This window comes from Diospyros lotus, chromosome 11, assembly GCF_014633365.1.
Source record: "Diospyros lotus cultivar Yz01 chromosome 11, ASM1463336v1, whole genome shotgun sequence".
Taxonomy (NCBI): Eukaryota; Viridiplantae; Streptophyta; class Magnoliopsida; order Ericales; family Ebenaceae; genus Diospyros; species Diospyros lotus.
Genome location: NC_068348.1, coordinates 16,345,405 through 16,362,254, shown reverse-complemented (window position 1 = coordinate 16,362,254; position 16,850 = coordinate 16,345,405). Strand labels below are relative to the sequence as shown.

At 34.7% G+C, this 16,850-nt stretch overlaps 1 protein-coding gene across 1 annotated transcript; it reads right to left on the bottom strand.

Moving 5' to 3' along the window:
• Nucleotides 1-1,957: 1,957 nt before the first annotated feature.
• LOC127812748 (protein FAR1-RELATED SEQUENCE 5-like) lies at nt 1,958-7,077 on the bottom strand. The gene is made up of 4 exons (XM_052353271.1): nt 7,065-7,077; nt 5,843-6,688; nt 4,554-4,777; nt 1,958-2,110 (listed from the first exon to the last, which is right to left on the bottom strand). Exons 1-4 carry the CDS (start codon nt 7,075-7,077, stop codon nt 1,958-1,960), a joined length of 1,236 nt encoding a protein of 411 aa, XP_052209231.1.
• Nucleotides 7,078-16,850: the final 9,773 nt, after the last annotated feature.

The window sequence follows — 16,850 nt, the reverse complement described above, 5'->3', positions numbered from 1 at the left end:
TGCTGGGATGTTAAATGGCGATCGGGGTTTAACTGAACATCTTTTCGCTGATGGACTATTGAAAGTAACTTATATTAAACCTTTTTTTGTAGTTTATATCTTCACGTTTGATCTTTATGCTGTTACATTTTCCACCCCTTGTTTAAGACCTCTATTTGCACTTGTTTTAGGTGCTCGTATGCACAGCTACTTTAGCATGGGGACTAAATTTACCAGCACACATTGTTGTGATTAAGGTTTGTGCCATATTTGAATGCTGGCCCAATTTTACTAGATCCAAAGATTTGGCCATTTATTTTTTATCTCATGGTGTTTTGTTTTACTAGATCCAAAGATTTGGCCATTTATGGGGCATGTTTAGTAAGTTTGTTATTTATCAAATATTCTTGAACATCACATGCGTTTTCCCCCTTAGATTGACACAAATTATGGTGCATAAGACTAACCACCTCATTTCTTTCTTCATCAGTAAGCCCTGATGGTCTACTACTACAAAGCTCAACAGTGGCAGATTCAGTTTTACCTAAGATTTGAAGCATAAAAAGTCACACTTTGTAAATACACTTGGTTTTATAGTCTTTTTTTTTCTTATCAGACAATACGAATGGTTCGATTTGTTTAAATTTTTACAATGATCTGGCTGCTTGTTTAACTGGCGTTCGCTCATAGCTTTTGTTCTATTTTAGGTCCAAGAAGCTGCAAGTGGAAGTGTTTTTGTTCAGATGTGCATTTGCCTCATGTACATTTTGCTGAAGGTTGTTTCCCATTAACTATTAAAATGGTAAAATGGTTGGTGTAATTGTTCGCTACACAATGCTGCACATTAAAAAAGTGTAATTGCAATAGTTTTAGCTATGTTTTATGTGTTTGTTGTAGTGGTTAACTATATTGTTTGTGTTGAGGCATATTTATTTATTCATTGTGCATGTCTTGAATTCCACATACTAATTTGTTTGAGACTGAAAGTTATTTAGGTGTTGTCCAATGTCATGAATGTTCCAGGAAATTTGAACAGGTTAGTAAAAACCTCTGTCAAACTAACTTTTATTTTTGGGTTATGCAACTTTGGGAGTGCTAAAGTGTTGGTTTGTAATTTGCATCTCAGTTGACTTTGTTTTGCATGTGGTGTATGTACTTATATCTTACAGCTGATCCAGATACTATCGAAGTTGTAAGCTTATATTTGGGGCTACCAAGTACACCACAGCCATAGATGTCTGGTCTGAATTACTTCTTGTAGTTAGATAGGTGTAACAATTATTATATTGTGTTTTCTTAGTTCCGTGTAATTTTCATTGTTTTTTCTAGTTAGCTGTTGTATTTTACTTTTGTGAGTATTGTTTTGTATTTTTTCTAATTGATAAACCGAGACATTGGCATTTTTTGTAAAAAAAAAGTGATGTATTAGTTCTGGATTTTTAAAATGAATCGGCCGAGTTCCAAGCATGATCGATGAGGCATTTCTATGCGTTTGTGTATTTTCTCTTCTCATTTAACAGTAAGGCTGTAGCCTTCCTCCCTCTTGTAATGCATTTGTGTTTTTTGAATTGCTGAAAAGGAATCCAAACTTCATGGCGAAGGCGAATTGTTTGACCACTGTTTAATACATGTTTTCTGGTTTCTTTAATCTCCAAATCATTTCGTAATTCTTAAATTTGGCAACACAATATTAAGGTTCGAGCTAAGGTCGACCTAAAACAATATTTATTATAATACATCAATGTTAACAAATGTCTAAAATTATTTTTAATAAAGATTAAAATCAATATGGTTAGTGATTTTTCATAGAAACCCCTTGATCCCATCAAGAAGTCCACCAGCAGTGCGGACTTAATCTGGGATGAAGTCTGCCCGGATACTACGTTGGTCGGACTTTATCGTTGATGAAGTCTGCCTGAAGTAGCAAGGTGGTAGACTTCATCCCAGATGAAGTCCGCCTATATCAATTTGGCGGACTTCATCCCGCATTCTGGCTAATGAAGTCCGCCCCACCGATTATCTGGCGGGCTTCATCAGCGATGAAGTCCGCCAAAATGCAAGTCCGCCCAGACAATTGTCCAGGTTTCCCACACAATTGACAATGAATTCCTGTTAGATGATCGACCACGTCCTTGTCCATTAACAATAGGTATTGGTTGTGTTTTTAGCAGTAACTAGGGGTGTGCATTCGGTTATAACCGAATCGAACCAACCAAAAAATATTAACTGAACCGAACCGACCGACTAATCCTAACTAACCGAACTAACCGAAATCGAACTAACCGAAATTTAAACTAAATTAACCGAACCGAGAACCGAAAATCGATTGTGCAAAACTTGAAATTGATATAGAAATTGATATAGAAACAAATTGATTTACATAAACAGAGGAACAACATTTGTGCAAATGAAGGAATACAAATCCAATTATAGTGAAGAAGAACAGAAAAATGCAAACCCATTTAAAATATAGAAGAACAGAAGAAATACAACTCATAAGATAGTATTTCAAAACCATAAGATAGAATATATGGCAAGTGAGAACAGTACGAGAGAATACAAAACCCAAACCCAACTAAAAGTTTAAAAAAATTAAAAAATCTTACAAAACCCTAACCTAACTGTCGATACTAACCTGAGTAACCTCTGTCGACGGTCAGTGGTCATTAGTGTGGATCGATCGTCCAAGCACAAGGATTCACCCATGGCAACGCGCCAACTGACACAAAATCGATCGATTTGTGCGATTGACTTGTTTGCTGGAGGCTCTCGCTCTCTCTCTCTCTCTCTCTCTCTCTCTCTCTCTCTATCGGTCGGTCTTAGTCTCCAAATCACACAACAATAGTGAAGTGTGAAGGGCTGGGTGTTGGACTTGGGTGGGGAAGAAGTCGACGGTAAAGCGTGAAGGGCTTGAAGGCGTTTGGGTCTAATGACGATGGCAAGGTGAGGGTTAGCCCCCAAAGACCTAGGGCTAGGGTTGTGGGTTGATGCTTCGACGACGACGACGAGTGAGGGGGGCTGGGTGTTGGGTCGGGTGGGGGAGAAACCGACGACGAAGGTGTTTGGCTCCAACGGCGACGACGATGTGAAGATTGACGACGAGTGGGGGGGGGTCTATGAGGCGATCTCTCGGCTCGGGCGGGCTATCGGGTGTGAATCACACCGCGACTCACTGATGCGCAAGTGCCAAGAAGGAAGAAGAAAGGAATGGACAGAGTCGGTGGTAGCAGCACGGGTCGATTTTGTTGGGCGCGGGTTGGTTCAGTTTTATGGGTATTTTTTCCCAAATAACCGAACCGAACCGATTATCCGAAATTTTTGCAAAAAATTAACCGAACCCGAACCGCCCACCATGAATAACCGAACCGAACCGACCGAATCGGTCGGTTCGGTTCGGTTTAATCGGTTAAACCGATTTTATGCTCACCCCTAGCAGTAACTCATTGCTCATGCATTAACAATAGGTATAGGACTTTTTCTATATCAAATTTGTCCATTTGATAAGTAATGCCTCAACCATTTCAATACCATATAGAAAAAAATGACTAAGCAATTGCATGCATCATTTGGAGATTTACATTTGGAACAAATTTGTCATGCATCAACAAGCTTACTGTTATTAAATTTACATTTGACACAAATTTGTCATGATATCACAAGTTATTGCTATCTCCAAACTATGATCCTATCACCTCGTCTTCCTCAGGTTAACCCATACACTTAATTCGGCCCCAGTACACTCCATAATCTGTATTAAAAGATTGCCAAGATTAATATTGAGCAGCCTGCAAAGAGGATAAAAATTTTCAGTTTAAATTCTACAAAATACAAAATGAAAAAATATAATGTAGTATATGATCCAACATGTTAGACTTGAAATGCTATGGCACATACTAAGAGGGGGGGTGAATTGGGTAATTTAAAAACTTAATTAAACTTGAAAAACTTTTGATGGAAAATAAGAATTCAATGCAAGTGAGGATTGGATAGGTGCTTGACAATAAAGAGAATTTAATGAACACAAGCACACAAGAACACCAAGATATATAGTGGTTCGGCTTAACCCAAGCCTAATCTACTACCTTAGCTCGTCACTAAGGATTTTTCAAACAATCCACTAAAACTCCCTACTTAAACCAAGTAGGTCCTCTAGTCCGCGATTAGGAAAATTACAAAACCTTCCACACAAATGGGCCCTCTAGCTACACAAGCTAAGAAATATAAAAAATATAGAATATGAGAGAATCTAAGAGATGAATCTCTTAGTTACAATTCAGATCATGACTTAGGGATTAAATAAAATATTATTTTTCATCATCAAAACTAAGTATACAAAAGTAAAACAACACAACAATCATGCACCATCAACTATTGTTCATAAGTTAGTGGGGTTTGCGCTGGATTGACTGATGCTTGTGTTAGGCATTCAATGGGTTGTGTTTCCTGTTGCATTGTCATCTTTCCTTTACTTTTGTTCGAAGGTACCTAGGCAAAAAAATAGTCTCAACCATTATATACCAACATTTGATAGTACAAGTACATAATAGACGCATAAAATAGAGTCGTAAACATACCTTCCTTTTCTTGGACATCGTTTCCAATATCCCCTTCTTACGAAGTTTTCTTGGAGCTCCCTTGGTTATCGTGCAATGCGGATCCAAAATGGGACCAGATGATGTCCTTGCACCTTCGGGACAATCAGAGGCAATTTGAACACTGCCTTGGGATAGGGGATTACTACCATAGCTTGTTATCAGTCTCGAAATGGTCAAGTTCTTAATTTCATTTTGAAGCAAATCTGTTAAATTGCGAGTGCGTTCATCATCATCTATCACCAAATTTGCCACCTCGTCAAATAAACCACGCAATTGATCGTATTATGCCTGCTCAAGAGTGGTAACCCAACCATTGTAATTTATCTTCACCTTTCTATATGCTCTACGCACATCTCTCCTCCATCTCCTCAAGATATAATGGTTGGGAAGCAATGTCACACCATTTCGGATCAATACCGAAAGAGCATGTCTACATATTATCCCTCGAAATTTGAACAAGTGACAACTGCAATCAATGTGACACTTTTCTCCCTCAAACATAACTGTAAATCTCTTTCTCTTCATTCTTGTTTTGTGGAGTATGATGTCTTCTTTGACTTCATATGTAGTTCCATGACACCCAACTTCGACTGAGATAATATCACAATACATTTTTCTAGTGAGCTCTTCTTGAAATTCTTTGAATTTTGAGATTGTGTAAACCTCTTGGAATTGTTTCTCTATACTATACCGAGTTGCGCATGGTACCATCCGTGAATAGGACTTAAAATCTGCTTGGACCTCCTTTTTAACATTACACCTCAAAGTTCGCTCGTACTGTTCAATAAATTGTTTCAACGAGGTCTTTGAGGTGACGTATCCATCGAAAAATGCATTCATACTCTCACTTCGTTGCGTTGTTGACATCCCAGCCCAAAAACTTGTTTTCAAATAACAAGGTACCCAACGACATCTTTCATTGAATAGCCCACGCAACTTCTCATTGTCATACAATGTATATATGTCAATGAATGAAATCCAACCCCGTTCAAATTCTTCAGCGATTTGTGATTCGTAAACAACTTCATGCATGGCAGAAAGTATTGTAGCCTTGTGAGCATGGCCCCCAAATTTTTCAGGCAACTTCTTCAATATGTGCCATAAACACCATCTTTGCCTTGTGTTTGAAAAAACAATTTGAACGGCATTTTGCATGGCCCTATCTTGATCAGTTATTATACCAGCAGGGGCCTAACCCTCCATGCACTTAAGCCAAGTCCGAAACAACCAAACAAAAGTCCTAGTATCCTCATTGGATACTAACCCACATCCAAACAACGTCGACTGTCCATGATGATTGACACCAATAAAAGGGGCAAAAGGCATGTCGTACTTATTAGTCAAGTACGTCGTATTGAATGTGATAACATCACCAAATTCCTTGTATGCTTGTCTACACCTATTGTCGGCCCAGAACACGTTTTTCAATCGACAATCATCGTCCAAATCCAAACTAGAGAAAAAACCAGGACATTGGGCTTGCATTTTTGTAAAGTATGCTTGTATCGCAGCTATATCACCCTCCCCAAGTCTTAATCGCCTAATCTGATCAATATAATTTCTACAATCCTTTTCTATAAATGGCAGATTCTCATATCCACCCGCTTCAACAACAGCTGAGTTGTAACTCTTGTGCATAGGAATACCAGCTATGTCGTTGACTTCAAGTTTTCGTTTCACCTTTTCAGTCAATTGTCGATTACATCGATAAAGCCTGGATTTTGAAGGACTTGTAGGGTGATTATGCTCTAAGATGACTTTGTTAACACGCCATGCTCCATTCAAATCTGTCGTAGCTGTCAGCCTAGCAAAACACCTTGTTTGGATGGTTGGTTGAGGCCTCAAAGAATTGCTCGTATCCCCAGTTCTCCGTCCTTCCTGACTACAAGAAAATGTCACATACTTCAACAACCCATCATCATCTTTTCTTGAAGATCTTTTCCTAACAGGGAAACCCACACTATAAACATATGTTTTGTAAAATTCAAAAATCTCATTGTGGTCTTTAAACTTCATCCCAACTGTTGGCACAATGATCTCACTGGCCTCTGATGTGCATTCATTGTCCACCCCTACTTCAATTTCAATCTCATCATCCTCGGCAACTACATTCTCTTCATTACAATTCGAAAATTGATCTCATATTCAATGCATGAAGAATTTAATCAAATTTCAAAACAGCACAGATATGAAGCATGGCGGACTTCATATGGGATGAAGTCTGCTGGATGATAACTGGTGGACTTCATATGGGATGAAGTCCGCCGATACTGAAGTCCGCCAGCGGACTTTATATGGGATGAAGCCCACCAGTTATTCTATCAGATTTCATCCCATATAAAGTCCGTCGGATACTTCATCCAGGCGGACTTGAACAATGCGGCATCCATTAACAAATGGGTGGGGTTTGCTGTGTTGAACAAATACAGAAAATAATGCAAGCATCCATATACACAAAACAGAGGCGAAGAAAAATAGGAAGAAGTTAACCTGGGTCCGACATTGCCGTCGTTGGTGGCTATACTGGCGTGAGTGTTTGCTGGAGAAGGCGAAAAGGCACCGTGCGACTTTATCGTTTGCAATCGATGGAGAGAGCTACGTGCGACGTCTGTGAGCAACCGACGACAAAAGTAAGACAGCGATCGAGAGAGACTTAATGTGGAACAAACTTCAAAGACAGAGACAACGCCTTTTCTTTCACCAAAATTTAAACAAAATATCGCAATATTTACAGTGTCAAAATATTGCGGTTTATAACGATTTATCCTTTCAATCATTCCGTGCGTCAACCATTCAGGTGAAGTAGCATTTTCCCCCCAAAAATTAAAAATTCCTTTGCTGCTTGTCTATGAATAGTTACACACGAAATGGTAAATATTACTTGATTTTGTCCACTTGTTCACTAAGTATATTTTGTACTTTTCTCCTTCCACTTAAATGGCTCATTACAAAATTGTAAGTAAGAGACATATACCCTCGACGCTTATGTGGGCTCTACTATTCTTCTTGGAACTTATGTCCATATTATTCGCATTGTGTAATTATTATATTATTTGATGCGGATAATATAACAATTATGTTATAAGTAAATCTAAATTATTTAAGAATTATTGATGTTTTAAAAACTAGACTAGGAATCAAATAAAAAAAATGGAGAGGGTTAAAAGGTTAATGTTCAAATTATTTTTTTATTGAATAGATATATACAATAAATAGTTAAATTATGATTTAACGATTACAAAATTAAAAATTTTGAAATATTATTTCATGATAAATTATGATCTTAATTACATATTTTGATGATAATTAAAATCTATAACAAATAATGATCATAAACAATAAATCTCTAAAAATGTTGTTTAAAACATTCAATAAGATCCAAGTTCAAAACTTTCACTCTTTATACTCTTCATGTAACACTTAGATGCAGGCTTAATCTTCTGTCCGTGTCAAACATTTCTTATCTTACTCGACATGAATGTGACAGTGCCACGTTTCACCAACCCCACCCCCTTCTCTCCCCTCCTCACACAAAATTACCCCACATACATACATAAGATAATTTTATACATTTTTTAAAATATTACTATAATATCTTTTAATGTCATACTTTTTTTTATTAAGCAATGTGATAGACTTTAATTGTATATATATTTTTATCCAATTTTTGTTTGCAAGAAACAAATAAATGAATTAAATTAAAAAAGTTAAGCATAAAAAGAAAAAAATATTATAAATTAATATTATAATAAAAATAAAAATAAATAAATATGATATATAATTATTATTATAATACAATTAAAGTTAATATAATTAGTTTTATAATATTTATATATATGTATTATATATTAGCGGTGGCGTGAACTTGGGAGATCAGGGGTAGTCGATGCACATATATATATTATAATATATAAAGGGGATGGAGAGGAAGCTAGGCGGCCGAGCAATGCGCATATATATATATATATGTATGTATAGTATATTATAAAGTGATTTTGGGGGAGATTGAAAGAAAAGGGAGATTGGAGGCGGCAGAGGAAGAAAGGATTCTGGGAAACGCAAGCAGGGGCAACAGCAAGGCTGCTGGGCAGACACTCGCACGCATAGCAAAGTCGCAAGGCTCGGCACAACCCAGGCTGAAGACGCACGCGATGCTTGGCAGACGTAAGGCATGCACGGCAGCTGAAAAGCTGTTGGGACGCGAAGCGAATCCCTTTTACCCAGATCTGTTTCAGATCTGGATAGGGAGTTCCTCTTTTCTCCATTCAACATTCAATTTTTATTTTAATTATGTTTAGGTAAATTGTTTTAGTTAGGGTTTGAATGAATTTTAATTTTGGGATTATATGATTATTTGTTTAGTTTGATTCAAAACTTAATTATTATTTACATGAGAAATTGTGTTTAATGTTTTAAAAAATTGATATCTTTTAATGATTTATACATGATTAAATGATTGCTTACGTTTTTTGAAAAGCAATATCTAAGTTGTAGTGGAGTCAAATGTGAAAAATGTTCACGTAAATATTACAACTGCTTATGTAAAAGCTAGAATTCTTATTTAGCCCGTAAAAGTGGAGGTTACTACTTAATCTATAAAAATTGAGATTCTTACTTAACCCGTAAAAGTAAAACTTTCAGTTGAGTTTGTAAAAATTGTGTATGGATTATAATTGAACCCTAAAAACTAATATCCTTAGTGGATGTGTATTTTAACATTATTATTATTTTTTATCTTCTATGCATCTATTTCTCTTCTGTTTTATAAATCCATTTCTTTTGCTGTTGCTATTTTTTTTTCCCTAAAATTCAATTGACTAAAATAAACTTGATTTCAGTTTTCACAAAACACTTATGTTAAAACACTTATTTCTTCATACATACAATTAAATTTGATATGATTCAAACTGATTTCTCTCAATTCACAAATGTTTCTTAAATTCCTTTTTAAATGCATACACTCTCATATTAATATTTTCATATATAAATTTATCAAATGTCTAATGTTTTATCAGACTATCTTCTATGAAAAATTCTCTGTGTTGCATATGCATTTATGCTTATTCTGTCTGCAATTGCATTTTGTTTGAAGTTTAAGAAAATTATTTTTTTCAAATAAATTTATTGTAGTATATTTTCAAAAGTATCAAAACGCTCAATTCACACCCCTCTTGGGTGATCTTTCAATTTATTACATTAAATTTTTAAAATATAATTTTTTGGAGAGCTTAATTCATCCCCCTTTTAAACTAATTTGTTTTAGAGAAAATTACAATTTACAATTGGATAATTGCTCCATAGCACCCATAGTAATTGTTTTAGGGAAAGGTAAGTTTCACTTGTTTTTGGGATGTTAAAAGATATGATGCACGAAACCTTTTTAGGAGAATCGTTTCGGGATTTTTGAAATATTTTCGTTTTCAAAACATTAAGAAACGTTTGTGGGCTTTGTAATTTCAAAAACTTTTGTGGTCATTTTTGTAATATTATGAAAATATCGTAAATGTTTTTTTTGATTTAAAAACACATTTCTATTTATGAACAAAGATGAATTTTTTTTTGTCTTTAACTCAAAATTTTTAATTTTTTATAGAATTTGTTTGAATACATTATAAAATTTATATTTATTTTTAGGTTGAATAACTATTTTTTATAATTTTCTATATTAAAAATTATATTTACAAAAATGCCCCTATATTTTTTTTATTTACGCTTTTCTCTTGTGTTTTCATTTCTTATTTTTTTGAAAAATAACATTTCATGTTTCTATTTCGTATCGTATCTGTTTCCCATTTTCCTTTCCATGCAATCTAAATTAAAAGTTTCCTTTTGTGTTTAGGATTGAAGACGTCTTGTTGGGCCTTATTTTTGTTGGGCTTAAGGCTTGTGTTTGACTTTTGGTTTTGTTGCTTTTTTTTGGGCCCAAGTAATGTTGTAGTTATTTTGTGTTTTGCTGGTAATCTTTTTAGCCATATTAATGGTCTTATTCCCTAACCAAAGAGAAATCTAGGCGAACCTATCCCTTTTTGGGTTCATAATCTAATGATCTGATCTGTTGAAGTGAAATAAAAATAGCCTAGCCTTTTGGTCAGTCCATTAAGGGGTTTTGTTCTTTAATCTTGACTTTTGACTATGCTGCATTTGGAGCAAGAGGGGCTTTATGGGTTCGAAAAATGTTATTGGTACACCTTTGTGTACACTTTGGGGTACACAAAGGTGTATCAATGACAAAAATATCTCTCTGAGGCGCATAGAGGCGCGTGAGGCGCATGGAGAGACGCAGGGTATTTTTGTCATTGATATACCTTGTGTAGCCTAAGATGTACAAAAATGATGTACATGTAACATGACTCTTATGGGTTCATATTGATGAGTTCCTTATAGCATAGTTTGACGTGCTCCATGGCTGTTAGAGATATAATTGCATCCATATGCATTTAATTATCTTAAAGTGATGATTATCTTGTATTTATATGAGATATATAAATAAAAAATAAATTACTTAATCATCTTTCTTATTTAAAATAAGATTTCATCCATTTTTTCGTCTCTGAACTAATCAAAAAAATTGGTTTAAGGATATCAACTAAATTGTACTTATTATTTATCTTTGGATAAAATAATGTTATACACTTTTAGTTCCTGCCTTAACCGACGTTAATTGATATGTTAACTTTGTCTCGTCACACTGCCACGTTACTCTTCAGCACTGCCACGTCACCACATATACACACGCGGCTTAATACATTTTTTAGTCATCGGAGCCATGGCTGGGTGTGTGTAGATATTGTTTTTTTTTTTTTTTTTTATAAAAATATGGACAATAGACGTGGATATTATGAGTGATGCGGTAGTAACATGTCAATGACGTGGCAGCGTGACGAGAAAAAGTTAATGTCTCAGTTAATGTCGGTTAAACCAGAGACTAAAAGTGTATAAAATTATTTTGTCCAAGGATGAATAGTGAGGACAATTTAGTTGATGTTCTTAAAGCTATTTTTTTTTATTAGTCCAGGGACTAAAAAATGCATTAAGCTATGTGTGTATATATGATGACGTGACAATGTTGAGGAGTGATGTGACGATGTGACGAGGCAAAGTTAACTTTTCAGTTAACGTAAATTAAGGCATGGACTAAAAGTGTATAAAATTATTTTATCCATGAATGAATAATGAGCACAATTTAGTTGATATATTTAAAGTCATTTTTTTTATTAGTTCAGGGACTAAAAAGTACATTAAGCCTTAAAATAATTGAGAGATGCAGATTAACTTGTCCTCACATTGATAAAACTTGTCTTTTCATTTGTTGAGTATAATTAAGAAATATGATTTATCTTATCTTATCAGAAATAAGATTTATCTCAATACTTATCTAGGATAAGAAAAGAGTTCAATTATCCATATTACCAATTACCTATATATAAATACATCATCTCATAATTTTAGACATAGATAAAAATACAAATCTCTCTTTCCATATATTGTCCAAGAGCCAAGCTCATGGGGTTTACACCTTGGGTGTTAATGGTTGTTCTAACGATAACCATACAATGGGAGCATTGAAGATTTACTACTTAGAAATGTCTAGAAGTTCATGGTACAAATCTAATTATGAAGTTATCAAGGTATGTAAATAATTTATTATTTCACTATGTATATATATGATATTTTTTACATTAGTATTAGAGGAGCCATGCTTGTGGTGTTTTATGGTATTTTTTTAATTATTATTATTTTATTAAATTCATATTTTCTCTTTTAAACTTTACATTTAAAGTCTATCACCCCTTGAATTTTAAAATTGACCTATTGAATACATAACATTTATAATATACATCTATTGAATACCTAACATGGTTTAAAATAATGCATGAGTTACACTTGAATTGAGTTCGAAAGAAGAAAAATAGAAAAAAAGAAAAGAAAAAATAACAGAAGAAGAACTAATTAAAATAATTATTCTTTTTGCCTTCCATTTAGTCTTTCATTATTGTCTTTGCTCCTTTCTCTCGTCTCCTATCAATCGAATGGAAGAACCAAGTCTCATTTCGACTGTTATTGTCTCGAATAGTTACACATAATGTAAGTTGGAAAAAAGAAAAACAGAAGAATAGAAGAATAATTGACTAAATCAGTTGTTGCCATCTCAACCCTTCATCTTCTAACTAGCTACCCGCGAGTCATGATCGATCCATCATTCACCTTTTCTAACTAGTGACCCACAAGCAACCCACCATTCATCTTCTTCTTTGATCTGACCTGGTAACTTTATGATTGACCCACCATTCCCCACCCTCAATGACCTGCAAGTCGCGGTCAACCCATCCTTCCATTTTTTCTTTATTTTGATTAACAACCCACAACTGACTCATCATTCCCTGTTCTCTTTACTCTAACCAATGACTCACAACTTATCTACCGGTGAGTTTGTAATCAATAGTCACTGGTCATAGTGTTTTGCTGCTTTGTTTTCGATTAATAGCACGTCTATTATACGCTCAATGATAAATAAGATAATTATGTAGTTAATAGCTGTAAATTATAAATGTTAAATATTTAATATGTTAGATTTAAAGTTTAGGTGAGAAAATATGGGGTTTAGGCTTATTTTGTTCAACCGTATTTTTTGATAGGGGTGTTTTATGGTTATTTTTTTATTCTTCATAAAGTTCGTGTTAAATAAGAAAAAGAAATATACACATATACATACATACATATCTTCTACTTCAAACAGCCGGTGCCCGCAAGGTGCAGATTCGGCGACCCTTTGTCATCCCCACTACAGGCGGTTGCTTCTCCAGAAACAGCAACCGCATTGGTCGCGACCTACAGATTTGGGACCCTTCGTCTTTCCCGTTCCTGGCGCCCGACGGCAATGGGAAGCAGCGACGGCGAAGTGGTCGAGGGCGGCGGAGGATGCAGCCTGAAGATCTGGGAAGACCCTTCGCCTTCGTGGTTCCGGCCCCACCCTTCGCCTTCCCCATTCTAGCACTGGACGGTAGCGGAACAGGCGTCAGGGATGGACTGAAGCAACGATGGCGAGATGCATAGGAAACGGCAGAGGCGGCAAGCTGCAGATCTGGCGGAATGTGAAGAGACACCGAAGACGGCGATGGCAGCTTCCCTCTCCCGCGCCATCTCGACAGCGACGGGAAGCCGCGGTGGCGGCGGCAGACTCTTCGACTTCACTGTCGCTCGATGGCGACGGAAGCAGCGGCAGCTCCTTCGACTTCACTGGCGCTCGACGGCGAAGGGAAGCGGTTGCAGGCCCTTCGTCTTCTCTGGCCCTAGAGGGCGAAGTCCAGCACCGGATCCGGCAGCTGATCGACGGCGATGGCGGTCTCCCTCGAAAGTCGGAACCGATTCAGGCAGTATTTCCCCGGGGCTTTCCAGAAGAAGATGATGGTGATGATGAAGACATGGGATAGGACCCTTTTTTTCTTCTTGCTTCTTGGGTCGGTTTTGCCCAGTCCACCGCGGGTTTTTTTAATCTTTTTGGGCCAGGCCCTTTTGGACAAAAATTTATTTTTAAAGGGATTTGGACCAAGGACTTTTTTGGCTGGGCTAGGCTTCAATTAATTCCTTGGACTAGCCCATTAAATAAACTTAAAAAATAAAAGATAAAGACCCATTTTATTTAAGAGGGAGAAAAAAATAAAAATAAAATAAATATATAGCATAATTAATTCCAAAAAAGTACTCATATGCATGAAAATTTTGGGAATTTAATTTTGTATACTTACATGACAATTATAATGCTATTTTGGTATGTTATAAGGCACATGTGCTTAAATTAATCTAAGTATTTATTATAAATGTTCCACAATTTTAAGATATACTAGGGTGTATGTACACTTTAAATCCTTGAGCATAGTTACACATTGAATTGCTTAAATTGTGCCTTGATACTCATTGTAATTGCGTGTTAAATAAATTAGAAATATAATATTAAATTATTTGATAGCACCCAATTTTGATGATGTGACTTATAAAGAATTTTATTTTTCTAATTTATGTTAATTGATGCAATTACTTGTGTACGTGCTTTAATCACAAAATAATCTTTATGTGACTCATTTCTAGTTATGATCTCGAAAAATGTTATTGCTGATTTCAACAATGGAGAGAAACTAAATGAAAATAATTTTTATATATGGCACTGAAAAATCCAATACTTGTTGGAAGAATAGGGTGTTTTAGAAGATCTCACCAATACTATGTCCAAGCTAGACAAAAAATCTTCAACATATCAAACTAAACTCTAAACTTACCAAGCTTGGTATAAGAATGCTCGATTGCGTGCACTTTACGATGTTAAACTGCATGTATAATGATATGGTTGGAGAGTTTGAAGAATATAAAACATAAAAAAAATGACGTGAATTGCTTTAAAAGCAAAATATGGTGGTTTTAGCACCATGAGGTTGCGGGGTTTGACCATCAAATTTAACATGTATAAGATGCTCACAAGTGTGACCATGCGTGAACATCTAAGAACGATGTCAAACATGATCCATGATCTAATGGCTACTAGAAACAACCTCATTGATGAGCAACAAGTCCTAAAGTCCTAGATGTCATCTAATCTCTTCCTGACTCTTGGGATCAAATAAAGCTTATGTTGAGTTTTATGTTATGAATGTTTTGATGATGACTGCATTTATGTTGAAACTTTAATGTCCTCTTATGTTATGTTCTTATAGGCTTATTAATATATTTTGTATATGTAGAAATTATTTTATCCTTAGTTAGAATATTGCTTAAGGATATGTTAAGCCTATCTTGATAGAATATATGTTGAGGTTGTTTTGAGAATATATAAGGTCAGGGAACCTTAACAGGTTTATCTTTTACTATGTTTTATCTATTAACGTTTTCATATGAGCTAAAATTATTTTAGCCATATGTTTTATTGATATGTCTTTTATTGTACTTCTCTTTGGGGTCATCCTAAAGATAATGCACAAGTGTTTTACTCATGATATTCTAAGTGTTCTATGTGGCATCATTACTCAAAGTATAAGAGTAATGTGTTCTATATTTCATATCTAATGCTTAAGTGTTAATCATCAAGATTTTTTAGTAAATGATCATATACTCAAGTGTGTACTTGAGTTTTGTTTTGTAGAATTTATATTGTCTTTTCCTTCATTTTAAGGTTGTGTTAATAAGCTTAATATGTTTTATTTGTGATTAATCTTGTTGTTTCTTATTTGTAAATATGCTTGATATGTCACAAGGGATATCTTAAGTATCCATATTGCATGAGTGTCATGTGGACCTCAAAATGCTTAGAGTAAGCTTAAGGTTGGGGAATGCCTTAAGTACTCAAAATATGTTGAAGCATTTCTCATATCTCAGAGCAATGTGTTTTTATTTAATGAATATGTTTCTATCATCTATTCTCTTGAGTAAATGTATTCATGCTTAGGCAAATGATCCTAAGTTCTATCTCATAGAGTCTAAAATTCTCAAGTCCTGAAATCTTAAAAGGACCTCTTGAAGAACTTATTAAGTTGAATGTATGTTGCTTGATAAGAAGAATCTTTTAAGTTCTTGAATGAATTTAAATGTTGTATGTTTTCCAAGCAATACTTTCTAGTGTTGCTCATGTTTAGATTCATTTCATTTGAGTAGTAGAATTCTAAGGATTCTATCTTTCAAGAATTACTTAAAGTACGCATTAATAGAGCTTATAGAATATATATCATAGATATGATTTATTTGTCTTACGTGTACTCTTGTTTTGATAAATATAAATGAAATATCATGATGATCAAGTTAGGGCATCTTTGTGATATATGTTGTGCTTTGAGTAACATATAGTGTGATCAATATATTTGCAATGTTCTATATGTTTTAGTTAAGTAAATATAAGTTACTTGACTTATGAATATTTTATGTGAGTATGTTTCATAAAGCTATAATGATGCATCTTTATGTTTCATGCTGTGTAATAATGTACGAGCCTAGTAGAATGATTCTCATTTGAATATAGAAAAATAGAAGCTTTTAGTTGAGTAACATATATTGTTTTCAACTTGTTATCAAAGCCATATGCCTTAAGAATATCTCTTTTATTCTCTAAGACTTTCTATGTAACCAAATGAATGTATTTGGAAAGTTAGTTTCATCCAACTTTCACAAACAACACTTGTGTTTGTTTGAGCTTAATGTTTATGTTTCTTATTTAGATGTTGAGAAAATTGAGTTTTATATTTAAGCTCAATGTTTATGATTCTTTAGATGTTGTTTTGATGATGATATTCAAAA